Source organism: Amblyomma mixtum, chromosome 9 (assembly GCF_055824585.1).
Source record: "Amblyomma mixtum isolate Tamu chromosome 9, ASM5582458v1, whole genome shotgun sequence".
Lineage (NCBI taxonomy): Eukaryota > Metazoa > Arthropoda > Arachnida > Ixodida > Ixodidae > Amblyomma > Amblyomma mixtum.
In genome coordinates, this window is record NC_143020.1 from 22102100 (window position 1) to 22129643 (window position 27544).

The following is a 27544-nucleotide window of genomic DNA, read 5'->3' on the forward strand; positions in this document are numbered from 1 at the left end:
CCTATCACGCACCCTAAATTATCTCTCGTAATTTATTTTGAAGGCACTTGCTAATTTTCTCGGTAGAAAGATTTCTTTTCGAACTGCTTTGCCAAGTGCAGGCACAACCGCTTTTTAAAAAGGGAAACAGAAACCACGAGCTCGTCTCTAAGATGACGACCTCGCTAAACTAGGCGCTATACGCTGTGAAGCAGAACCAGACGTCTTCACTCGAAATGATCAGAAATTCTAGAAGCTGTCCGTTCTTACAACAAATGTCCGTAGCATGCAAAAGGCACCCCAGCTGATCTCATGCAGGTTTTAAGCAATTTAGGAAATCATTACTGGTCACAAGGTCGAAATGAAGGGTCTGGAGGTTGGGAGACAAAATCTCGCGACAGGGGTAATATGAACAAGGCACTGCACAGTATCGTCAACATGAGGATGCCCCGAGTGTTGCGCGATACACGAATGCATCTGGAAATACGTGGTGGTCTCGTGGCGTGGGGTGTCTAGCTGTCGTGTTCAATGAACCAATTTGTCTTGCCTCTGCTACCTCACTCACCCTGGTAACTTTGCATTGCGTCAGACTGTCAGCTGCATTCCAGGACAGTTTTCCCAAGCATCCCGTTTAACAGGTAACACACTGCGGTAAAAAATACGCTCCGCACAGCTTTTTCATTTCAATAAAATCGAATGCCCACAACAGAGAAATTAAGCGAATATGGGCTGCACACGCGGCCAGTCCTCTTGAACTGTGTTTGTCCGCAACGCCAAGACAAGGCCAATGATCCCGTTTTTTCACCCGTGTAGAACATTCATTCCTAATGGATTGTTAATATCATTTCTAGGTGGTTTCTCAGTTGCAACGCCAGCTGGAAAGTGTATCCGATGGGGAGTTCCACCTAGTTTTATTCCACACCTCTTGCTGTGTATTCTGCAATTTGTTTTTGGCCGCAGTAGCCACGCTTTCCTGCAAGACTGCAAGCAGCCGTTCGACACACGTGGACTGGCCAACAGCAATGCAGATTTATTCAGCTTGTTGTCCACCAGCAGGAGCTTGTATATGTAACTTTGAACACATCAGAAGCCAGTGCACATGCAATAAAGACTGGAATAAAGATTCAAGGACCAAACTTCATTCCATCTATGCTTCCCGTACATAGCAGTATGCACGGCGCCTGGAGCCATTAACTGATGAGTCCCATCAATACTTATTCTTTCACTCCTATTGTAAGAGAACTGTTGAAGTGCATTAAAAATTGCCTGCCCACCACTTTCACGATGACCTCGCAGTAAGTCGAAGCTGCAGAGATACACGATGTGATCATCGTCTGAGTACGACCATCAGAGGAAAATTACGAGAACCTTTTAATAACAGTGAATTTTCCAACCCACAGTGTGCAAGAACAGATACTCGGAAAATATTTTCGTAAAATAATTTGTAAACGACGCTGAATAACTACCGTCACAATAGTTGAAAAATGCGGAATCGAAATTGCAAAATGTGCCTTCCAACAAATGGCTGATTTCAAATATTTATTGTTCGTGTCACAGTCTGAAATGCACATATTAAATGTCACAGAAGCTGATAAATTTGCTTTTTTATCTTGCTTTTTTTATTCAAGCAAATTTATAGCACAGGCGATAGCATCTGTTCCCCATGGACGTGAATACAACTTCGAAGAAAGTTTTTTCTCAGTAGAATAAAATATTGCTTGTAAAGACGGCTTGCACAGTTTTGCGAACTATGCTAAACACAGGTGACTGTTGGCAGCTTTGTATGAAAAAAGTAAGCGTTTTATCTACGTTTATTCGCATTTTTGTAGCATGGAAAATGGAACTGTCACTTGTGAACCACATAAAAACACTTTTCTCATAGTCAATGGATTATTAATTTAGAGGCAACTTGTAGTTTAATCTCTTTGAACCAGGAATTCCGTTTTTTATGGTATGCCTGCAAGTGGTCAAGGCAAAGCGACAGGGCACGGAAATATTACGCGCACCCTGACAGGCCTGCTGCAGTGGATCTTGCTAGATTGAAGCGGAATGTTGTCTGTAAATAAGGGCTGTGCAGAAGCTTATTTATTGTCAGAATATAAGTTGCAAAATAGAGAAAAGTGCGCATATTTTGTTCACTGAAAACGCCTTTTGGGCAATAAAAAAAAGTGTACTATAGATATTCGTCACAAAAAAAAATATTACTATTTCAATTGCCTGTTTAGGCGGAATTAAGAAAGCTGTAAAAAATTAAAAACCCATTTCCAGCCATATAATGCCCACTTGCAGGCCTTAGAGGTACAAATTGAAAAAATAAATTAATTCCAACATATCGTAGTCGCTGCATTCTGCATATATATAGAAAATTCAATTGTGATGCGACATCAGTAATTGAAGAATTGTTACAGGCACTTGGCTTGCATGAAAAAAGAACAAAGAATGAAACACTGATGCAGCTTCCAGGGAAACAATAAAGATCGTTTGTTTTTTTCTCTGAGCTCTCTTTTTCAGGAGCATTCTACGCAACAAGTTTCATTGCCTCATGCAGCTCATACAACAATCAGCAAAGATGCCACTTTTGAAAATTCCTGCTTGTTGAACACATCCTACCTCTGCTCATTCTTGGATAACTTAGCGGGTTTACATCGCAGTTTGTGTGAGTTTGCGTCAAGTTTTGATGCGGTTGTTGATCATGCAAGACAACTTATTGGAAGGAACGAAACAAGTGCAAATATCCAAGAAAGAGATTGTTTTACAAGTATCAAGATTTAAAATAGCAGGGACATCGTTGGATGTGTCTTAAAGTGGTATTGCCAGTTCATGAAAAACATCGGAGATATAGGGCCATCGTTGGAGGTGTATTAAAGCGTTATTGTCAATATGGTGGGGCAACATATAAGTAGCCATAACTGCAGGTGTAAGGAAGCCGCATTGCAAACATGGAGGCAATAGCGAACAAGTGTGGCCATCGTCGGAGGTCTAGTAAGGTGGCATTGTCAGTGGGAGGGCAACAGTTCACAAACACCCCTTTTAAGGGACTTTTAAGGTAATAAAATAAAATTAAATTAAATAGGTCCATCGTTGGAAGCGTATTCTTTGCCAATATGAGGCCACAGTATGTAAGTAGCGGCATTGTCGGGGGTGCTGTGAAATGGCTTCGCCAATATATGGCGAACAGCGGTATGTAGGGCCATTGTTGTAGGTTCAATAATATGATGTGTCCAGTTTGGGGAAACAGCCGACATGGAGCGCCCATGCTTGCGATGTTGGGAGAATTACGTCATTGATGGTCCTATATATGGTTATAGATTAGATTATTTTAGACGTCAGACAGCTACCATGGCCGCGGCCAATAATCCGCGCAGGTTCGGCGGATCAGGAAGCTCCCCATCACTAGGTGGGGCCAGCGGAGGAACGCCGACCTTCCAGGGTTCAAAAAGTGTCGAGAGAAGAGGGAAAGTCGCGATCAGGCTGACATTGAAAATTTGACTACAGATAACTCGGCTTCTACAAAGCAGAATAAAAAGAATTATTTCTGGACAATATTCCTGAAGCGAGGTGCTTTAACATCCCGTGATTGCGCAACTTTACCAAAATCTTTTTCAGAGCCTCTTTAATTTAAGGGCGAAAAGAAACTCATATGTGGTACAATCTAAAGCTTAGGCAACAAGTATATGTGTGTGTTTGGGGGCGGGGAGGGGGAAGGTGTGAGCTTTAAAATATTCGCAAAACTGATTCTCCGAAACTTTTGCCTTTCAGAAACTGAATATATTCATTTAAACTTGTCTTTGTACAAGAAAACTCATGTGAAACAATCTTGGGCCTTCTCCTTGGTGACTGGCAATTATAGAGACCTGTTCAAACCAAAACGGGGGCTGTCCTGGAAAGCGCTAAAATTTCGAGCGATTTTTGCAACCGTAAATAAAATGAAAATTGGCCTGGAGGAATACAAAGGCGAAATAAGTATATCATTCTCAGTGGGCACCTGAAACGTTGTGATGAAAGGAATGGACGCAGGAGTAAAAGATCGAAGAGACGGCAAGCCACCACGGAAGTGGAGCTTTGGATTGACCTGATCCTCGTGAGATTCTTTCGCTATTGTTCATGCCGCGCAACAAAAGAAAAGGCTGTGACTGTGACGAAAGTATTAAAACGGATAAGTATGGTACCATTCAAGAACACGAAATTTTTCGGGCTTAGGTTTTTGTAAGCGCGCAAGGTAACTAGCGAGCAAAAACAAGCTTCGCACTAGGGCACACGAACTCGGTCGGTCATAGAGGGGAGAAGAGGGGAAGCCTGTGACGAGGGCAAATGCCCATGTAACCTTGCAGTAAGCTCATTCAGTCGTTCTATCAGCCGACAGCTCACAATTCTCTTGCACTCAACGCAACGTAGCGTAATACACGCCTTGACCTGCATGAGATCAAATACTTAAGGCAGGGTGTCAGGAATATATTTATTCAAAAGTAGGGTGAGAAACCATTAGTTTTACGCGGCTCTTGCTCAACAAGCAAATGATGCGAATCATTCCCTAACAACACCAAAAACCACTATGCTCGCATCCTACAAAATGGCCTTGCATTTCCGTTAGCGCTTCCGCGAAAAAATTTCCTTCTGTTTGCGCCCTGGTGTGCACTAGAAGTCCATGACTGTTCGACGGCGACGAATCAACGCAAGGCGTTCTGCAGATCAAGAGCGGATGCTAACGCTAAGTTGAAATATCATTTTGCGTTTTCTCCGAAGTCACCAGTCACCGTGAACATCGGGGATTCATTTGAAATGCTTACTTCGTGCTTACGTCATTCTCTCTTGGGATGCCTGCTAAATGAGGTGCGCCATCTTTAATGCGTTTACTGCCACATTTAAAATCCTTTAAGCCGGAAACAGGTCATCTGAAGTGCCCAGAGGTACTGTGTTTTAGCACTTTAAGCCGGACATGCATTAACATCCTTCGCACAAACACAAACCGGACTTGAGCAAATGGCACTTGCTTGATCTTTTGTGGGCCTAATAACAAAACTATTTATTTGCAGGCATTGTGCTTACTATATACCATAAGTTTCACCCTTGTAGTCTTGCGACTAGTAAATAGGAAAACGAAGAAACGAGGACATGACTGCAAAGTTGTGAGAAAGGGGAGAGGAAATTACTGGATGGAGAAAGTCACAGGAAAAGCCAACTGCCAATTTTTCTTAGTCAGATGAACCCAGTTAGGCGTTTTTGAGTAGCAGGGGCCTAAGGTGGTTTGTTGCCTCTATCGTGAGGCTTTCCGAAGGCCCTGAGGACAGAAAAAAGTTCTACTGCATTGATGAGGCGCGGCCTTCGAAACACACGCACAAAACTGTGACTCAAAACAGAGCATTGAAAGGCTATGAAAGAGCAAGAAATGAAATACAGGCGCCACCATCAACGCTCTGTTTTGCAAAAAATGCATGCGTCGTTAGATTTTTGCAAAGGGAGCCCAAAACGCTACTCTAAAGCACTACTCCCTTCAAAGCGGTGGTAACCCGTGCTTTCTGGTAAGGATCTCATGCGTTGCAGTTCACTGGCGGGAAGATTTTTAAATGCAATTTTCTCACCCGTAAAAATCTATTTTGCTATTGAACAAACGTCAACACGGTCAGAACGAGCCAGAGAATCAGTTTTTGCGCGTACATATATTTTGGATGTATTGCTCTTCAGTTTCTCTGTGAAGCTCAAACACTCGGCATTTGCACCACTACCTGGATATTCTATTCATCGGACACAGCCAAATGCCACGAACAGCTCGACAGGAGGCGGCGGAGCCCACATGTCCTAGGGAAACTATTGTGCCGCTACTCACTAGCACCTGCCTGTTAAAGGGCCCCTATGGGGCAACTGCCATTTTTGTAAGTGTTAAATACTGTGCTGTTACAAAAAAAAACGAACCTTCATTAACCTGGCCAAAATTTTATTTGGGACTCGCACATTATGCCGAACGGGATATTACTTTACTTCGCCTTCATTACGCCTTCTATTGCACATGATTACTTTCTGTATTTAATACTAATTTTATCTACGGAGAGTTCAAGCATAGACTGCCGCACAAAAATCCAAAAATGCAACCATATCGGGAGGCTCTCATCAACGTTTCAGAAAAGAAACTCCATGTTTATAAAAAGCGAGCAAGCAAAGAGATGGGTGCCACTTCACCGTATGTCTCTTATTATAAAAATGGGCCTTAGAAACCACACTTCTAAAACTGCGTATCGAAATAAATCACATATCTGAAGCACCAGGAAGAAATAAATGAACGTATTCACTTGGTCCTTTATTCTTCACTAAAGACGCGTACTGACCCAGCTAGACGTCTACGGCACATCTTAAGCAAGCAATAAACGGGGTTCTCACCACCAAGGAAATTATTACCGCTTCTGAGTGAGTACATCCCCTTTTATATACATTCACTCAACGTACCGATGTCAGTGTTAAGCCCAAATAGAAGAGTACTGCATTCTCTTAGACATAAGCAGACTGAATTCAGAAGGCCCGGAGCTGCTTGCGAGCAAGCAGTCCGCATACATTTGCGCGCAGGGTGACACATATACGGAAAGGGGCGGCACCCCTGTTCTTAAGCAATAGCGAAGAAATGCATCGATAAAGCTTTGTTCTTGAGAACTGGCTGACGTCGTTTAAAGGCATTTCCTGAAGCCAACCAGCGCGTGAGTAACGCTCTTCTGGCATTCTTTCAAAATTTCCCCGACAGTTGCACAGGCTTGAAAACCGTTCACATAGAGGAACCAACCAAGCAAAAAGAACCGTTCGACTCCGCATGTTAATAAGCTTAGGCCAAACGCAAGCGCTTTTCCGTCTCTAAGATTATCTCGAGTTAGAGCAACGCCCGTCTCGGCGAGTGATTTCCGTGGTGTCTCGTTGCCAGCGTGGCCTTCAGATAAGCGGCACTCCTAGTGCGTGGGATGCGAGCCGCTTCACTTCTTCGTACAATTCGTTGCGGAACCCATCACTGCGCGTGCCTAGTGTGCCTTTCCGCCGGACGACAAATTCTGCTCCTGCCAGGGAAGCGTGAGCAATGTAGCCGTTCTGTGCATCCGACATGTTTGATGCGTATTCTTCAACTGCGCACGGGAGGACGGTGCCACCAACGATGGGGAGTGTCAGGGGACTTCATATGCATGTGCTTGTGGCGATGCTGTTTGTGTGCCTACCAGCTTTGGTGAGGACGACGGAAAGGCATTGTAAGTGCTGCTCAGATGCCTTGAAGGCGGTGGAAGAATTAGAGGAAAGAATTGAACTCCTAGATGCACACTTGAGTCCTGCGATATCTCTGTCACATCGGCTGGAGATGCTAGAGCTGAGAGTTGATGGTGATATAAAGAAATTGCAAGCCAGTGTCAAGGCCCTCCAAAATAGAGGCCAGAATATGGTCTCCAACTTGTTGCAAGCAATACCAGAAACAAGTCTCAGCGAAGTGCACAAGAAGATTCAGGAGGACGAAAGCAAAATACGACGGATTCAAGCGGACGTGAGTGAAATGAAAGCGGATCGCACGGGCCTCCGCGAAGCCGTGGAGCGAGTGAAGCGGGAATTGCATCAAGATATGCTGCAGACCAACCAAAGTATTGCTGCAGTCCATGAAGAAACGAAGTTGCTGGCTGAAGTTTTGACGCCTGAGATGCGGCAGATTATGGCCTCTCTGCCAAACAAGCTAGCCAAGATTGAGCGGCTTGACAAAGCTGGACAGCGCGTCATAGAACTATTTTCTTCGACAGGACGAGAAACCAATATACGTGGTACAAACCAGCGCCACAGCTTCGAAAGAAAAAAAGCCGCAAGCTCACCTACCGAAATCACAGAACAGAGGGCATCGATGGAGGCATCATCTGAAGCCAATACTGGCGAAAGAAGCCATGGCGATGAATTGCAAGGCACCCCTTCACAACCAGAAAAAGTTAGTAACCCTTTCTCAAAACCATTCCATAATGTTTCTGTCCGAGACGTTCAGAGTCTTGCAGCAGACAATGAATCTTACGCCGCCGGAAATTTTTCTGATACAATTTTAAACGAGCGAAACCTAAATCAAAGTGCTTTCGACGGGATCCGAGAAATTGAATTTATTGGAACGGAAGGAAATTTCACCATCATGAAGGGCGTCAGTTATCAGGGAGGCTGCATGGCATCTGGCACATCTAACCAATCTGCCTCGACAACTCAATGGGTGCCTTGCGATCATCTCAGCGATGATTTAGACAAGAACGGGGAAGAATTGAATAGTAATGAGCTGCCGATTGAAAACGTTTTGCGCGTGATGGCTGAGCAGCTTCTCAATCTGCAAAAAATCTTCAACGATGGAGAGTGGGATAACAGGGTATCACAGCTTGAAGATAGTAGTGCTCTTGTGAATGCAAATTTGTCCGAACTCCACCTATTGGTATGGAGCCGCATGGCACTGGACACAGATGCTATAAGAGAAATGCAAGTGGTAGTCACCAACATGACTAACGTTGTGAACGAGGCCCTGGTGAAATTGGAAGACCGTGTCTTGACCGAACTTGAAGACAGGGCCATTGAGAACACGCGTAATACAACTGCACTTTGGGAAAGCTTGCAGAGCACCCTCAATAAGATTGAAGCGATCGAGTTTGGTCTGAATTCGTCGATTGCTAAAGCTGACTCATTTCGTCAGATCAATGACAGTCTGGCTACATTAGGGACTCAGTTGTTGGCGCTTAACGACTATGTGAAAACCGCTGGTGCACAGGAAATAATGAAACTGAAGTCAAAATTAAGAAACCTGAGTCAGTCGCTACAAACACCAATAAGTGATTTTGACCGACGCATCCAAGAAAGTTTGTCTTTAACCCGTGTCCTAAAGGAGTCTCTAGATAATGTTACCAGCTGGTTGGAAGTGGTAAGTGAGAACGCCAACAAAAGCGTCATGGCAGGAGACCTCAAGCTCGAGACAAGGACTGAAGAACTGAAGCAAATGTTCAGCGCTGAAATGGAAAAACTGAAACAAGGCATGCGAAACATCACAGAGTCACTTAGCCAGCTCTCCGGGATCCAAGGCTGGCACCCTGGTAAATATATTTTTCGAACTTGATGCCTATAGCAGAAAACCGTTTGGGCCGCATTCTGAGGCCCAAGCCCGTCCCGGGCCTGAGACTCAAAATACGAACCTGGCCCAGAAAAGCAGCTTTAAGCCTACAGATGGCCCGGGCCCGTGTGTCCTGGTACGCCAAGTGGCCGGTTGAAGTTTTTAGAGCGCAGTTGCACTGGAACAAAAAATGTTTGGGCCAACATAAAAAACAAGATAAGGCGGATCGCTTGCTGTGGCCTTATCCGTGCACAGCCCTAAGGTTCCGAGAGCCAAATCAACCACACGTGCGCAGTAAACTTTGCGTTACCTCTATATTTGGCACAGTAATCTTTCAGTGTCCACGGTGTGCAAATACGAGGTCTGTTAGGAAAGTATCCGACTTTATTTTTTTTACGAACACCTGATGGATTTGGAACAAGCACGCTTGCGCAAGCCTACCTTGCACCTTCGTGCGCATGCAAAAATTTTTTCTCCCCTATCGACAGCGTCAGCCATTGGCACGCAGCGTTTGAGTGAGGCAGTGCGCAGTGCTCTCGTCGGTTTTTTATTGCAAGGAAAATGGCGGAGCGACAGGAGCAGCGCTACTGCACCATATTTTGCCAGAAACTGGGCGACAGCCAGGTGAAAACCATTCGGAATATTCAGACGGCTTTCGGTGACAATGCTATGAGCAGCACACAGATTAAGCAGTGGTATAATTGGTTTAAAGACGGTCGCACATCGGTGCAGAGCGAGCCACGCTACGGTCGACCATCAACATGCCGAAATGACCAGGTCATTGCCGAAGTGAACGCTGTGGTGACGCGGGACCATCATGTGACTATCCGAGAAATTGTGGAAGAGGTGGACATCACCAATTTTTCTGCACATTTCATTATCACCGAAAATTTTGCCATGGAGAGAGTTGCGGCGAAATTCGCGCCGAAGCTGCTCACGGTGGAGCAAAAGCAGCTTCGTGTTGAAGTCTCACAGGATATGCTGGATTCCACAAACAGTGACCCTGACTTCATCAACACCATAATCGCTGGTGACGAGTCTGGGGTGTACAGGTACGACCCGGAAACCAAATCCCAGTCGTCACAATGGCAGCATTACACGTCACCAAGACCAAAGAAATACCGCCAAGTGCGCAGAAATGTCACAGTGATGCTGACTGCTTTCTTTCACTCCCTCTGTGTGGCACAATACGCGTACGCACCCCACAAAGTAAACATTGACCAAAAGAATACTACAGGAATGTCCTTCGTCGCCTGCGTGGTGCTGTGCGGCGCAAGAGGCCGAAGTTGAGGTCAACAGGAAATTGGCGCATCCATCATGACAATGGTCCTGCACATTCCTAGCACTAAATTCGCACTTTTTTCGCGAAAAACCAGACTGCTGTAGTTCGACAGACTCCTTACTCTCCTGATATGGCCTCCTGTGACTTCTGGCTGTTTCCCAAAATCAAGAGGTCATTGAAAGAAGCGCGATTTCAGAAAAGAGAGGACATTATGGCTGCAATGACAGCTGAGCTAAACTCCATTCCGAAAGGGGCCTTTTCGGAATACTTCCAAGAGTGGCAGCACCACTGGGAGACGTATGTGGAGTCCCAAGGAGACTACTTTGAAGGTGATTAGGTTTCCAACGCTCCAGTTATGCCAGTTTTTTTTCTTCGGCAAAAGGTCGGATACTTTTCTAACAGACCTCGTATATAACGTCATGGAAGCCGTACCGGTGACGTTTTTTTTTTTTTTGAATGACCCCAAATTTCGCTGCTTGGATCGATGACCTCACTAGGCCCGTTTCTACGAAGTCGATCAGCAAAAGAGGTTATTGTGACGTAGAATAGTTTCGTACAACCAAAGTGCCCTAAACCTTTACGCTCTTCACCACTTCCGTTTCTCGTAGCGTAGAATATTTGCATGCGCTTTTTGAGGAGCGTTTTGAGTGTTGCTGCATACTTTTGCGACAGCCATGTAGGTTCCATTCCGCAGACTATCTATATCCAGGGCGTCCGAAATCATACAATGCAGATTCTTGTTTCAAAAGCCGCGAATGATACATCGATGCTGTCTTAGCTAGAGGATTGTACGACAAGTCAGAATTTTCTTCATATAGTGCGAATCAGAAAGACGATAACTGAGTGAAATTTACAATTCAGTTTAATTTTTTTTGCGGCGAGACATTGCATCTCTATAGCTCAGGACATTCAACAGCAAAGGAAAGTGCACCGTATTAAAGTGTCTGAAATGGCATCGTAGTTCAAAATATAGAATTAAAAAAGACGCTTTTAGTAGCGTGGTATGTTGCCGTTCACGCATTCAACATGGGAAAAAAGCGTCCCTGTTTGCGGTAGTGTGACGGGGATCAGAGCACCATCTTCTACGTCATAAAAGACGCAAACTAAGTTCGTGTTGTATTCAAGCGACACCAGTTCATCATTCTGAAAAGTGGAAAAGCCAGCGTCAAGAGCTTGCGGAACTCGCGTCCAACGTTCTTCTATGTACAAAAAGTTTGAATATTGAAAGATTGTAAGATACTGTTGCATAAATATTTAAGGTAATAGTCTATACTTCAGACTGGCCGCGAAATCATTCTTTTCATGTTTTTCCAACGCTTTCATGAAGCTGTTAAGGATGCCATAGAAAAGCAATGGGGAGCGCTTATGACGCTAACGATAGCATTAATAGCAAAAAATGCAAGCCTATTGATTACTATAGTGAAATCTTTAGTTATGAAAAAATATTTTCGATAACTATTTCCAATAAAAATAATTTTGCCGGAATTTTTCTCTGTTTTTTCATGTCCGATATTGTGAACACAGATAGCGATTGTAAAATTTTATAAAGTGGTCTCGTCAATCGTTTTGGCTGCGTTCCACTTGGCAGCTCGATTCGCATATTCTAAGAGCAAATATAACACAACTGATTAGTTCATTTCAGTAAATTTGTGTTTCGTTGTTGGACACTACAACGTAAGTTACGTCCGCCCAGCCTTGCCACCAGCTTGCTTAAACTGCAGTCAAGTATCTCCCACGGTTCTTAAATCAAAAACTAATGTCTTCTATTCTGTTATATCCGGTATCTGCCAAATCTTCCACGCAAGCCAGCCATTATTAACGCGAAAGCCTTTAATGCCTCACCGATGTCGACAAAAGATTGTCAGCAGGGATGTCACGTTTTTTCTACTCAGACCAGAAAAAAAAAAGAACTTTCTGCACGATGGGATCGAATCACAATCCTGCCGTTCCACAGCCGAGCGCGCTAATGGCTACGCTACTTCCTGCCAACGCAAACGTATTTTCCTTGTCTATGACGCTGCGGAGTGTTTGCAGAAAGGTTTCGAATCACAGGGATGCCTCCCAAACGCCCTCCATCGTCTCCAGCATTTAAGATTCACAAGCAATTATGTACTTAACATATTAACCACACATCGCTGACACAAGCAGCAACACCGCGCTAAAACCTTTCGCCTCATCGCACTTTATGTCAAGAAAGTGCCCTCCTGAATTTTTTTAAAGATAGGCGTGTGGAGGCGAAAAGTTTCCTTTTGAAGCAAAGTAATTCCTGTCTTCATGCACGTTATAAAATCTGTGAATCATATTATCTACTTCACTCGCTTACTAAATTTTGACATTTACCTTGTTAACTATTACAGATGAACACCTGGTAGCAGAGATTTCTAGCTGACCATTAGCAACAGTCATATCTGTTTTTAGAAATTCCAAAATGCGATTGCCATCGGCACGGTGGCTAAAAAAAGTTTGCCCATTTCTAGCTCAATTTGAAAATCGTGCGCGGCTCTTTGCGCACAGCCAAGTCCATCAAATTTGGTGACTTCGGGGCGCAAGTGTAACGCGTCCTCTTAGTTACCGCCTCAGCAGTAGCAGTCAGCAGCGATGAGCAGCCGAGAGCGCGCAGCGAAAGAAGGGCAGTGAATGTCATCTGGTACGTACGCCACGGAGGGACGTGATTAGATTAGAGGTCGGCGAGCGAACACAAGCGCCGCGCGATTTTCGACTTTCGCGAGAAACTTGCTGAGCCTCAGCGCCGAGAATAATGGCGTTTCAGAAATTATAGAAACAGGTGAATCACCTTAACCAATTACGGCAGTATTTTTGGTCCGTTTAGAAATTACTGATTGTTGTTTACATCCTGCTATTCAGATTTTCCTCGTTTTATACCTTATATCTGCGTTTTACTCCTCGCATGTATACATATCCTTGTTCGAATAAATTTCTCACTTCTTCCCATATGTGCCATGAATTTCTGGACTTCGTTATTGTACTCCATATTTACAATACAATAACTTGTATAGTATGTCTTGCCTTGTCGTGTATTGGACCTAAGGCCTTGTCAAGCTGGCATGACAGCTTTTAGCCCCTGTAACCCATCAGAAATTTCTCAAAAATAAAGAATTAAACTGAAATGAATTTAAGTATGGATATGCGTATGGTCAGAAACATATCTCTATAGAAAATCTGGTGCCTATATGTAAAAGTTAAAAAGTTCTGCTTGTGTAACAAGTCATATTGTCCTCTTGTATTTTCTAAGCAGCGCATGCGGTTCGAAGGTGATTCCCCTATATTCTAACATCCTCCGGCGCACTTTATTCTTGTGAGGCAGAGGTCACCTTTTTATCTTAAAACACTGAATTTTTAAAAATTGGTAGCGGCCTTCACTGAATAGCCTAATATATACATCTGAAGGAAGACTGCAGCCATCGAACAGAAAGGAAATCATAGATGCATTTGTGTTCAATTTTTTAAAGTACTGCCTAACATGCCCTCACACATCGTGCTCTAGCAGCTTACTTGATCTCGAAGTTGTAGCGACTGTGTGGTTGTTGCCGATTTATATTTGCATTCCCAGTCTTTACAATGAAGCCTACCTGGCGGACTCGTCCTGAATATTCAAGAAACATTTCTGTCGACATCACTTGTAAGAAAACTGGAACATACTATTTACCTGGCTCTCCGGAGCTGCGCCTGCTATTGAATATAGCTCTGTATGCCACAAGCGGCCTGCCCAGTGCGCTTTTGACTGGCACATTTTGACTGGCGCAAGGAGAAAGGGAGCGTGTTTGAAGCAACGGATTCCAATTGATTCACAGGAAATGACAACGTTGCTACCTGCACGGTCCTGTTGACCAGCTAAATCTTCTAGGCTGAACAAATCTCATAGACTAATAAATCGTTCGCTGGTATTGGGACTGAACAGCCTCATAACACGACACAAAGCGTTGTGAGTCACAGTTACCATTTCGACAGATTTTAAAACTAAGACCTCTAGAAAATTGTGGGAAGAAAATTAATGAGTTTAAACTGCGGACTTTCAGGTCCTGAAGGGTCACACAAGTAATGGATGATACTGTAGTGGAGGGCTCGAGAATAATTCAGGCCACCCAGGGTTTTTAACGTGGAATTACATTGCACAGAACACGCAAGTATATGAACTTCATCACAGTACGATAGCACAGGTCTGGATCGGACCGGCGACCTCAGGCCAGCAGCCAAACGTCATATCCAGTGAGCCACAGCGGCGGGGTAAATCCAGTAGAAAGGCCGCCGCAGTGGCTCAGTGGTTATGGCACTCGGCTGCTGGCCCGAAAGCCGCGGGTTTGATCCCGGCCGCGGCGACTGAATTTCGATGGAGGCGAAATTCTAGAGGCCGGTGTACTATGAGATGTCAGTGCACGTTAAGGAACCCCACGTGGTCGAAATTTCCGGAGCCCTTCACTACGGCGTCCCTCATAGCCTGAGTCTCTTTGGGACGTTAAACCCCCATAAGCCATAAATGCAGTAGAGGGAGGTCCAGATGAGTCTTACCATCCTATTAGATAAAACTGAAGAGCAGCAAGCAAGAAGCATTCCCTTTTCCGTTAGTCTCAAAGTTGCGGAATGTTTAGAGTGGCGACAAAAGTATTTTTCTCTGTTTAAACGTGTACATAGAAAAAATTTACAACGCAGTAAAGCTACCGGATTTGTTTTATGGGCTTAAGGAGGTCAGTTTCAGCAAGTTTCATTCGCAGGCGTTAAGTGGAAAATAATTCAATATCAGAACTTTGCCCGAGTCCCCGCTAGGCGTTTCGATCCACATTAAGGGGCGTCAAGGCGCAATTGCCCGAAGTATTTCGGTGTAACCGAATCGAGTGCTTGTCCAAAGGAACAACTAGTGTTTGCCGGCGATTGTGAAGTCGCCGACAATCTGCTAGCTCAGGTTGCCGGTTCGACCCTGATGCAGATATGCACTTCAAATCTAGCGCCGACCGAGACCGAATCTGCCGGTACAAAATCGTTCGTAATTAACTATGCACGCTTCGCACTGGTGTTCTCAGCTTATTTCCACGATTACTGGGCCCGCAGGGTCGTTTAAAGTAAAAAAAATGAGCGCACAAAAATATTGCTTGTAACGCTTTAAATTCAGTATACAAACGTAAATACCGTAAGTATTTTGGTGCCATCCTGGGAAATTTTTCTCCACATTTTACTGTAACGTAATGTTGTATTCGCCTGGTTTACTTAAAAGTCATTACTCTAAAATTAAACGCAACCTCTCTTTAAAAAAGCAAAATGATTTCACTTCTTTTCAAGCCACCAAATCCGGTACCTTTCTCAGGGATGGGGTCTGTAGCGCTGAGTGGAGCGGTTCTTTTAAGTCAGTTTGAGCGCAATCGCAATGAAAAGTTCAATCTACCAACCACTAGACGACCTCTTGCAGACGACAGCGCCGACTGCCCGGGGTTGAATGTACTGGCAGCGGACGAGCACCTGGTTATGTCCACGAACCCTGGAGGCAGGTTCAGTGCCCCGAATCTACCAAGTGATCCGATGGCCGTGGGATCAGTCGTACGATTTCACTGTATGCCCGCGGGAACACACCGGCTGGTCGGGGCACGTGAGCTGACCTGCATCGGAGCGAAGCGTTGGTCGAGTCCACCGCCCACGTGCGAGCCGCTGCCGACTCTCGAGCAGATGCTGGGTAAGTATCAATCCTTGGCGGCATTTTGCTCTGGTAGTTCAGCTATAAATCTTTCACTCCCGTGCGTTATTGTACACTGATGTCCTGTTCTGTCAATTTATACAGTGTTCTAAAGCTTCCCGAAAAGAGAGAAGAAAAACGCGAATAAAAGTGCAGAGAAAAGAACCTTGAGAAAACTAATGTTTAATTCATGCCCTTGAGGGGCACCAACGCCAGCCTTTGCCGAAAGAATCGCATGCAAGCGCACAGCGGTCGCCTAGAACTTGAGAGATTTGGTATATTCATCAAGGGGTGGGACTGCACTAAATTGAAAACAATGAAACACAAGCAAAATGACACTGTTTGCAAATCAATTCGAGAATGATATATTACTTCTCATTTACCAGCTATAATGCTTCAGTTTTTTTTCTTGCCTTTTAAAACTGCTCAGAGAATTTCTCAAAATGCCATTGCGCCGTTTCCGACCGTATAGAATCTATGGCAGCAACTCCTTCCGTTGAGAGAGACAATATGCGACGCGTCTTTTAAGCCATTGTGAAAAGCATGCTCAAGGGTATTCTTTCCCCTGAGCTGCATCTGGCCTTCTCGCCACCTGCCACTAGCTTCTGCTGGCACACTCTGCGCATGAGATTGCAGCCAGCGTTGGTCTATATTAAGATGCGGAGCACCTACAAAGCAAAATCTTAAATCTTTTTTCTTTCAACAAAGTTTCTTAGGTATCCTAAGCGACGAGTGACTCGATTGAGCCTTGATTCACATGCCAGTAATTTGCACCTTCAAAATCTAAGTGGTCACTAGGACGCCAGAGTGCTCCTATATCAATATTGCGAAAAATCATTTTTCTCTTGTGAACCATAGGCGCACTAAATACCTAAGGGTGTTTATTAGGCGGTTGTCACTTTTTTCGCTTATTCGTTTTCTTTACCTTGCACAAGAAAAAAGCAAAGCTATTCACACTTTCGCGTTTCCGTTGACTGTTTGTGCGCTCCCAAAATGTTGCCCCCCTCGTAGCCTATATTTCTATGCGGCAAATCACATGGCTCGTTCCTGGCGAGCTTGATGAAGACAAGGCCTAACCAACTGGAAAAATAAACAGCACTATCCTCGCGTGTGTAAAGAGCTGGTTAATGGAACACTGGTATTTTCTTTCCCCCATGCTCTGCACAGCCTTTGAGGCTTGACATGACCAGGTATTTTTAGGAGAATAATAGGGCCGTTACGCGGAGCGCAGCTGAAATCACGAACTGGCACTTAACAGCAAACCATCATTACTGCATATTGGAAATGAAGTTGGAATTTTATTTCGAGATTATTAACAACCCTGGTGCACTGAACAAAATATCGATAAGTATGCCTGATGAGGCACTTGGAAGCAAGAAATAATTTAAAATACAGGGATACGTTTAAAGGAACACTGTGGGTCATTGTTTACAAAATATACATGAAATAATATCAAACAAGCAATAATGCATCTGGTCGACATAGTAGCTGCTGAAAAAACTGCCGCGTTTAATAGAGGCGGCAAATAAAGATTAACAAAATGATGAAATGCGACCAGAGCATGGTGCGGTCAGCGGTGCGTGTACATAATATTAGGGTTTTTACTACAGGCACTTAAGAGCAGATCGCAACAAGTGCTCCAAAAGTGCTTCGTGTGCCAAACCTCCTACAAAAAAATTTTCTTCCAAGAAATCGAAACCATACTACCTATCTGCACTTTATAATATAGCAACTTGTTGCTTCTATGAGGCCATGCAAAGTGGTTGGTAGCTGTATCAAGAAGGACGTTGAAACCAATGAAAGCTGTAATTTATTCAAAGTATCTTATGCCACTCTCTCATGCACGTCCGCTGAACGACCAACTTCAACAAAACAACGAAACTGCCGCACCGCGTAAACCTTTTCCGAGAGATGTCAAGCTTAGCAGGGGGCGGAGAAAGTTAAGTGGGCAGATGCGATTAAGAAGTTTGCTGGGTTACGGTTTTCGCAAATGGCAAAGGACCATTCTCATTGCAGAAAAATGGGAGAGGGTTTTTGCCCTGCAGTGGGAGTAGTCAGGCTGATGATGATGATGATGTACCGAAGAACACACGAAACGTGACTGGCAGCGTATCTTTCATCTATCTTGCCCGCGGAAAATTCGTATTGTATTTCATAAAGAAGAATTTTTATGGCTTCTTTTGTCTTGCTTTCTTCTCTGAACGCATTCTTTAATTGGTTAACGATGCTACAGGACTCCCAAACTTTAATTGAATGGCCTTTCGTTAAATAGCCCTTTGCGACCACAGCCGTTGAATCTGAAAACACTGAGGTTATTTCCTCTCCTGGCAGTAGTCCGCCACATAGCCCGTCATTGCGGCACTTACCACATCTCAAAACTGTGTAATCTTGACGTTACCACAAAAGTTAAGGTTTTCAATCTACTTGGACTTACTTACTCTGTTTTACTCTTCTGGCCTTTCTTGCTTTCCTCTTTCCATTTTTCTTGATACTTTTATTATTTATTCTTTTTACAATACAGAGCAAGTACACATTGTATTCACCAGTACACAATAGTAAGGGCAACAGAGTGGATTCCAAGACAAGGCAACAAAGCAGGGTGTGGCAGAAGTTTAGGCGGGCGGATGAGATTAAGAAGTTTCCGGCGATACGATGGCCGCAAATGGGAAATGACAGAGTTAATTGGAGAGACATGGGAGAGGCCTTCGCCCTGCAGTGGGCGTAGTCAGGCTGGTGATGATGAGTAACACGCCCGGAGAAATAAAGATGCAAAGTACAGCGAATGAAATAAAATTTAAGTCATAAGCAAACGCTTGAAATACTTTTCACAGAACACTGCCCTTGACTGTTGGCAATTAAATTTATCGGTCCCTCTTTTTTTCTTTTGGAGACTTCTGCACGGCCTTGATATATTATTGCTGTGAGATTACAAGGGCGACATATGGAGTCACATTATGTTCCCCAAAGTAAAGTTTTCTGTGTGCTGATGCTATTGATTTTGTATATTTGCTGATGTGGAGACCAACTGCTGACGCTTTACAGTTTCTGCACCTTCGGCTCCTTATGAGGATAGGGCCCCGTCAGGAGCATTTTTGTCTCTTTTCGTCCTGCTTCAACGGTAAAAAATGCTGCATTATTTTTATAGCCTTAAACATCAACTAATCAAGATGCATAGCAGCAGAAATAACAGTGTAAACCAAGAAGAAAATTTCTAACTCATAAGAAGACGATTCGGGAAGTTCTTTTAGTGAATATTTTCCTGCACATCGCATGCCCCGAAACGTCACACACTGCTTATATTGATTATCATCACGTATTTTATTCTAAAAAGCTGCTGCTCGTCAGAAATGTTTCCCAAAACATAACCACGCAATCGCGTGCCTTGTCTTTCCGCCAAAACTATCCCATTTTGCGTTCAAATTAGAGCCCCAAACAGAATCGAAATTTTAAGAATTTTGTATCTTTAAAACTGTTTTACCAAATGTCCTGAGTTTACTAAAATATTGTAACTTTGTTATTTACGTTAAAACTGATATGTGCCGTTGCCTTAATATCAGTTTAAATGTATGGACCAATATTTCTGTGGAAAAAGCCACGCCAAAGTCTGGATGACGTAATGTAATCAACAGTGTAGACCACAAAAAACAGGTAAAGTCATGCAATGATTTTGGGAAGGCAAATGAATTGAGAACGTACGTATAGCTGCTGCGTTAAAAAAAAATGTTTGAAAGGATTCACTGCACCATCTTGTCTAGGCTACAACACAAATGCAGAGAACCAACCGTTCTTATTTTGTTAATGAATATGTCAGCGTGTACTGTTTTCAGTATGAAGGATGTTTTATTTTCTTTAATGAAGATTTCGCCAAAGTGGAGGAAATTAAAAGGTGACCGTAACGCATTTGTATTCTAAAAATTCATTATCATCATCATCAGCCTGACTACGCCCACTGCAGGGCAAAGGTCTTTCCTCTGTCTTCCAATTAACCCTGTCCTTTGCCCGCTGCAACCACCGTATCTCCGCAAACTTCTTAATCTCATCCGCCCTCCACACTTTCTGCCGCCCACTACTACGTTCGGTTTGGTTTGGATTCGTTTATGGGGTTTAGCGTCCAAAAGCGACACAAGCTATTAGAGACGCCATAGTGAAGGGTTTATATTGAAATGAAAATTTAAACGCACACGAAAAACGCACACAAGAGGAGGATACACACAGGACAGGCGCTACCTGTGTTGAAAGTAGTACGAACGGCGCGAAAACAACAAAAACAAAGGAGACACGAACACAACAGGACGGGCGCCAACTTGCAACTGATGTTTATTGCACCAGACCACTACATTTTATGCATCACCCCAGCCATATCTCGCAAGCCTATCACACAACAAAACGAAATTGTCATCAAAAGTCCTAACACCGGAAGTAGGCGCAACTATTACAGACAGATATGCGTTCTGAACTATACACATGATAACATTTTCCTTATTTTATAAGTCTCAAGATTAGAAGAGCGCGCAACCTACATGAAAGCAATTCATTCTCATAAGAAATACACACGCTTGAACAAGGCAACCAGAGCGCAAACTCAACAATCCTGATTTAACACAAATTGTGATAATGAAAGAAAGACCAACAACAAACGCGGAAATTTTTTTTTTCGTCTCTCCTTTGTCTTTGTTGTTTTCGCGCCGTCCGAACTACTTTCAAGATATGAACCAACTAGCCCAAATCAAAGTACTTCTTGAGCTACCTGTGTGTATCCTCCTCTTGTGTGCGTTTTTCGTGTGCGCTTAAATTTTCATTTCAATATAAGCTATGCACCATCTAGCCCAAGCAGAAGTATTGTTACATAGTGAAGGGCTCCGGAAATTTCGACCACCAGGGGTTCTTTAACGTGCACTGAGATCGGACAGTACACGGGCCTCTATAATTTCGCCTGCATTGAAATTCGATCGCCGCGACCGGGATGGAACCCGCCTATTTCGGGTCAGCAGCCGAGCACCATAACCAATGAGCCACCGCGGCGGCCCTGCTACACTCGGTTTGGTATAAAATATCCGTATGAAATTTCATAAAACAAATTTTGGTTGTATAAAATATCATTCAGGCTGCATACTTGAAGTGCTAAAGGCGTGGTGTGTCGCTGGAATTACTTTCAATAAACAATTTTATTTAACTGAAAAGAAACAACCTCTATGTGCCGCTGCACGGCGTACCAGAGGCGCACTGTGATGAGCAGAATATATCCCAAAAGTGCGATTTTCTTTGTTCACATATAACTACCCTACAGTCGCGCTCAACATCACTAAACCAGATGTACTTTCGTTAAAGAATATAACAGTACAGCACGCCACTTGAGAGTAACTATGTTCGTGGGCTCTCCGGAGTCAAACGCTATAATTATCAAACCATCAGTGCCCGGCCTGGGTTTTGGTCAACATATGAGGTTTGAAATTTTAGTAAGAGAACTTGCTTCTACTCCTCACTGGAAAGTGACCAGACATCGGTTTATATTCAAATTCCGGCAAAAGGTCTGGTTTGCCGCTGAGGCAGCGATGCCGGCGTCCGACCCCAGCTGGACACCAAACAGTACGCCGCCTCGCGGTGATTCCTAATCAAGAAATCGTTTCTTCCTAACGCAGAGTATTTCTCTAATTTTTTGATGCCTTAAACGGCTTAGTATTCACAATCTCATTATTTCGTAAAATCTACTGAATACGTAGTTGAATAATATTTCGGCAGGACCAATTATTGTAAAGTAGATTCAGCCCCACCCTTAGAGAGCTCCTCCTTCTAAAGGCCCTCAAGTTTGTTATGTGGTTGCTGCTAAGTGCTGCCCCACTCTCGTTGAACCAACTTGTTAAGATGGATTACCCACTTAACAGCAACTCGGCAGCAGACAGAAATGATAACGTGTTTCTTTAGGATGATGTGTTTGAAAGCAACCTGTCCTCGTGCTGAATTCTGTAGCCTGGGCCAGGACCTAAGCCGCCCTGTTTCTCGTAAACTGGTTTTGATCACGCGGTTAATACAGAGAGCTACTGACAAAAGTAGTCGTTGTCGCTGGGTTTCAGAGTTAAGGGTAGTTAAGGAAAGGTGTTTGACATATAGAATAAAACGAAACAGAAAACGAACGAGTGAAGACTTCCGCTACAGGTTAAGAAAATTATCTTTTCAGCTACTTGGCGGGGTACGTTTGGCTCTGCACTTTCCTTTTCTGGTCAAAGATACCACCAATTCATGTATTTCATAAGCACATTTTCGCCGAAGTATAGGATAATATTTCAGGAAAGTATTCGTAGCACCTAATTTTTGCGAGCGGTCTTATCATTGAAAGGTCCTGAGATTGTGGCCCAAGAAATTTAAGTGCATCACACCATTTGCTACCTTAATTGCCCTCTCCGTTTTGTAGTTTTATAATGCCGTGATTCGGCTACCGTAGCGTGGTTTTAATTCAAACTGTGCCTGTTTCCGCAGAAATTAGGGCAATGGTGCATCAATGCATTCTGGTGCACACTTTCTCAGTTCTCGTGCTGAGATGAAAATCTGGCGATTTTCACTGTTTCTGTTTGGTTTTCAGGTTCTTCTCAACGGTTCCCTTAGAGCTATAAGTAATGCACGAACTTGACAATTCATCACTCGGAGTACGCTCAGCGGACAGCAGCACTAAAGGAAAATTCGTTCCCATTGCTATGTTACATGCTATCATCGGCATAACATCCCGTTTGACCAGCGAAGACACGAATAATCAGCACATAATCGAGCTTGCACGAACCTAAACCATGACATCTGTCCGCAACGCTACCGACGGGACGTGGAAAAATTTGTCGGTGGGGGGGGATATTGGCTTGTCAACTACAGCTTCATATATATGATGTCCCAGCTGACTTGCACCAAGATTTTAAATAAACCTAAGCATTCTTCAGAATAGAAATTTCGTAAATGTTGTTAGGGTTTATCTGAAGTCACAATACCCATTTTTTTCTCGACATACTTGAATAATTTGTCGAGATAAATTAATTAACTTATTAAATATAGCTTGATACGTTCAGGCGCCAAATGGAGAGTTCTGGAGCTTCACAAATATTGTGCAACCCAGGCACTTCCAACAAGATAGACTTAGCGTTGTCGTTTATATTCAGGAAAAAACTAAAGCCCGCGGAGTTTAAATATACCACATGACAGCGCGCTTCGTGCGTCCGAATGCGCCGCAATTACAGCGCCCTCATCCATGCTTTGTAAAAACATTGCCCGCGTCGTGCCTTCTCTTCGCTTACGAGAAAGGGCTTCAACCTTTGCTTGGCTGTGACATTACCGGCAGCGGCTGGCGACGGCGCTCCGAAAAAGCGCTTCGTCAGCAGCCTCTCACCGATGTCGCGGAAGAGCCCAATTATCGCCGCAGAAACGGGAGCCGCGCTTTCTTTCAAGTGCCGCCCGAACCCACTGGCGCTTATCTTGGAACCAAGCGCTATGCGAAGCTCTGTCGTGGCAGCACGAAAGGAGCGAGCGAGCCATGTTTTTCGCAAAGCAGGAATGAGGGCGCTGTAATTTCGGCGCGTTCGGGCGCACGAAGCGCGCTGTCACGTGGTATGTTTTAAACTGCGCGGGCTTTAGTTTTTCTCGAATAAATAGCGACCATGCTAAGTCTATCTCGTTGGAGGTGCCCGGATTGGACAACAATTGTGGATCTCCACAACTTTCCTCTTGACGTCTGAACGTTTCAAGCTACATTCAAAAAGTTAATTAATTTATCTCGACTAATTAATCATGTAGGTCGAGAAAAAAATGTTACTGTAACTTTAGATAAGCCCTAACAACATCCACGCAAATTCAATTCTGAAGAACCTTAGGTTTTTTTTTTTTAATCTTGGTCCAAGTTAGCTGCGACACAATGTATACTGTTGCTGTATTCAGATAAAACTCAAAAACGAAGAGGGATCTGTTGCACACTAGACGCTCTCCACCCAACGGCATCGCTGTCATTCGCCTTCTACTTGCTAGTGGCCTCTCAGGGGGACATCCTGCGTAATGGGATTAACGGCGAATTAACGGGATTAGCAGCGACGTCCTGACAATACGTCGGTGCCATTTTCTGAATGGCCATTTCTAAGTGATATCTGCCGCTTTATCCCTGAGTTGCATCCGAGTACAGGGTTATTAAGCATGAGATGCGTGCTACGATACTGCGAAGATATTTTGACCACGTCACTGAAGCAAGCACTCTAAATCTGGAAGCGAAGCCTTGCGTTTCCTAGTTCAAATATCGCATCCGATCGGTTTTTCAGCTGACGTTCACTGTGCGTTTCTGCACTTTTCTGTGCAAGATATCGGTCGCTCTGTTTCTGGAACGATCAACTTCTTGTGGAACCAAGCATTCATTGACATTAATTTAGAGGAATTCTATTACGATTTCAACTATGATATCACCAAAAAAATGGTTTTCTTTTAAAGTACGTCCCTATTCTTATAGTCATGTTTGATCTTGCTGATTTTTTCAGTCCAGTCTAAAGCAGAGAGAGATGGCCTCTTCTTCTTTGTGAGGTTTTATACTGGGGACATAAATACGTTCTCCCCGTTTAACGCATGGCCCGCAGTGGACGGCGTGCGCTCGGTAGCGCTCGGTAGCGCTCGCGACCACGGGGTGGGGTCCGCGCGGTTCTGAACTGTCAGCCGCGGTTAAATGGGGATACGTATTTATCTCCCCAATTTAAACCCCACAGCTTTTGCACGAAAAAACCTCATGAGCCCCGATTGATGGCTTCAGTCTTGTGAAAAGAAACAGGGTACTCAAATCGCAAGGCAATAAAAATTGGGACGGCCATTAATGCTGCTTATGGGTGCTCATTTTCAACATAGCCGCGAATTAAACTTCAGAAAGGGCGTGTGTGGAGGCTACTCAAGTATTGGTTCACTGTATCTTCTTTTGCATACACAGTTACGAACGCCATATTCTCGGATCTTTTCTCGACAATTACTGGTCCTATTGCACAAAATTCCCAGCCGACAGTTCCGGTCTAGCTGTGCCCTTCATCTCGCACGACAACCTGGTGGATGACGAGTGGGCCTCCGCTGATGACGACGGCAGGCTCGTCGTGCGTCCGGGGAGGAGGCTACGCTTGAAGTGCCTGTACCCGCGGCAAAAGGGAACAGTGTCATGGCTGCACAACAAAACTGCACCCCGTGATGCTTCCTTCAAGTGGATCAAAGAACGACCCGATGACCACGGATTCCATGCCTACCAAATGGAAATTGGCAGCGCAACGCCCGATCACTCAGGCACATACAGCTGCGAGACACAGGACGGCAAGCGGCATTTCCTCAGCATCATGGTAGCAGGTGAAGGGGGTTGAAATCTAGTAGCAACATATGCGCTTTTTTTTTTTACTTTAGTGCATTTAGCCATTGGCGACATCCTTATAAACATGAAAACTAACCCCACATCCGTGTCCATCCTAAAGTGCAACTTTTTAAGTTTTTATAAGTGTTGAGTTTCATGGTTACAAGTTAAAAAAAATATTAATATGGCAGAGAAGAAAACACAAAACAGCTTGCGCTTGGGAATTGAAATCTATCATTTAAGATTCAAATTGCCTAGAACTAGTAGCAACATATGCCCTTTTTTTCCTTTAGTACTATTGGCCATTCGAGACATCATTATAAACATTAAAACCAACCCCCCATATCCGTGTCCATCTTAAGGTGCAACTTCGGAAATTTTTCTTCTCTGCCATTTTAATCTTTTTTTTTTAAATTTGTATCCATGGATTTGTAGAAAACACAAAACAGCTTGCGCTTGGGAATTGAAATCTAACAATTAAGACTCAAATTGCTAACAACTAGTATCAACATATGCCCTTTTTTTCCTGTAGTAATATTAGCCATTGGAGTCATCATTATGAATATGAAAACCATACACCACATCCGTTTCTACCTTAAAATGCAACTGCCAATATTTTTCTGTTTAGTTTCATGATTAACAAGCGAAGAAAATACGAAGATGGCTGAGAAGAAGACAACACAAAACAACTTGCGTTTCCGTTGTCTCCTTCTCTGCCATCTTCATCTTTTTGCCATCGTTAACTATGCGTACGTATCAACTAGGCCAACTTCTCACGTTAACGTATTTTGGGATCATTCTCACATAATAGTACATAAAGTGTTCTGTCTCTGCTATAGCGGACAGTTTTCAAGATACCCAGTTTAAAAAAGGCAAAACATGAATTTGCCCATTTCAGGCCTGCAGATGCAAAACAAGTCAACCGCTGATACGCGTTGTATGATACATTGAGCGTGTTCAGTCAGTTCTTATTCGTTCTTGCAACCTTAGGCTGGAACGGCAACTCAGAATGTACAAATATGAGTACTATGGAATATATGATAATGTTTAAAGTCAAATATGCTGTCGATTTCTGTTGATCCATTTAGTTATGTAAAAATTATTTTCTTTCTGCACAAAAACTCTTGAAAAAAAAAACTGTAAAGAGTTTTCTTTTAATAGAGTTATGCCGAACTTATTGCCGGTGTGTTCTAGCTTGGTTTTTAGCTACCCTTCGCTAGCCATTCCTACTTGAGGATGAATACTGCCACGTGTGTGCATAAATCAGTTGAAAATATATTTAATGACTGAAACCTGCTGCTATCACTAGTGGCATTTCATGACTGTGCAGTAAAGTTACCCCACAAATTTTTGCATCAAAGACAAACACTATTCAGCGAAGAGCTACTGTCCACGTGAGCTGAAATCAGGCCTATGAGATAACCACATGTTTTAACGAATGAAGTTCTATAAATCACCATTAGAAATAAAGACGCAGCGTCCAACTTCCCTCTCTTATTTAAAAATTCGGGGTATCTTGTAGAATATTGACACGGCCTCTGAAAGTGAGTGAAAGTTAACGTTATTTAGTATTTGTGTTTTTTTGCGTTTTATTGCTGCAAACGGCGTCACACCAGAAGACAGCACAACAAAAATGCATGTGGCGAAATTGCGAGGCATGTAGTTTCGTTAGGACGCTCCAGCAAACAAACCTTAGCAGCAATCAAGAAATGCTTATTAAACCAATTTTAATTATGTATCATACATGGGCTTCAACGTCATGCCATTAGCGAACCCCAAGTTCTTAATGTTTGGCCGTTGAGGAGTGAGAAGTTGCTATATATTGGTGGTTTTACATTACCTGGCGGTGGCTTCGCATTGTTTACTGGTCGAACGTTTGGTTCTGATGTCATAAAAGAGCGGTTATGGCTTCTTTTATCCATCATGGTCCAGAGTACGTTAAATATTCCTAATGCTGAATGTGGTTCCAGATGTGACCTGCGAGAAACCGGAGGCTCCTCTTAACGGAGAGGTGGAAGTCACCTCATCAGGGCCAATTTCGGCTGGAGAAAAGGTTAAGTTTCGTTGTATCATGGGGTACAACCTGACTGGATCGGAAGCGATCACCTGTTTAGGCAGCGGGCGTTGGTCACGTCAGCCACCCACATGCCAGGAGATCGGTGAGTAATGGGGACATCGCAGAGGAAGCGAAAG

General features: G+C 43.8%; 1 protein-coding gene across 1 annotated transcript in view; it reads left to right on the forward strand.

The window, feature by feature from the left end:
- The first annotated feature begins 6953 nt into the window (after positions 1 to 6953).
- LOC149328476 (uncharacterized) overlaps positions 6954 to 27544 on the forward strand; it is a 31284-nt gene continuing 10693 nt past the window's right edge. Inside the window, exons 1-4 of the mRNA XM_089562129.1 lie at positions 6954 to 9038; positions 15757 to 16017; positions 25015 to 25350; positions 27322 to 27510. Coding sequence (XP_089418255.1) covers positions 7055 to 9038; positions 15757 to 16017; positions 25015 to 25350; positions 27322 to 27510 — 2770 coding nt within the window. The 5' untranslated portion in view covers positions 6954 to 7054. The remainder of the gene's footprint in view (positions 9039 to 15756; positions 16018 to 25014; positions 25351 to 27321; positions 27511 to 27544) is intronic.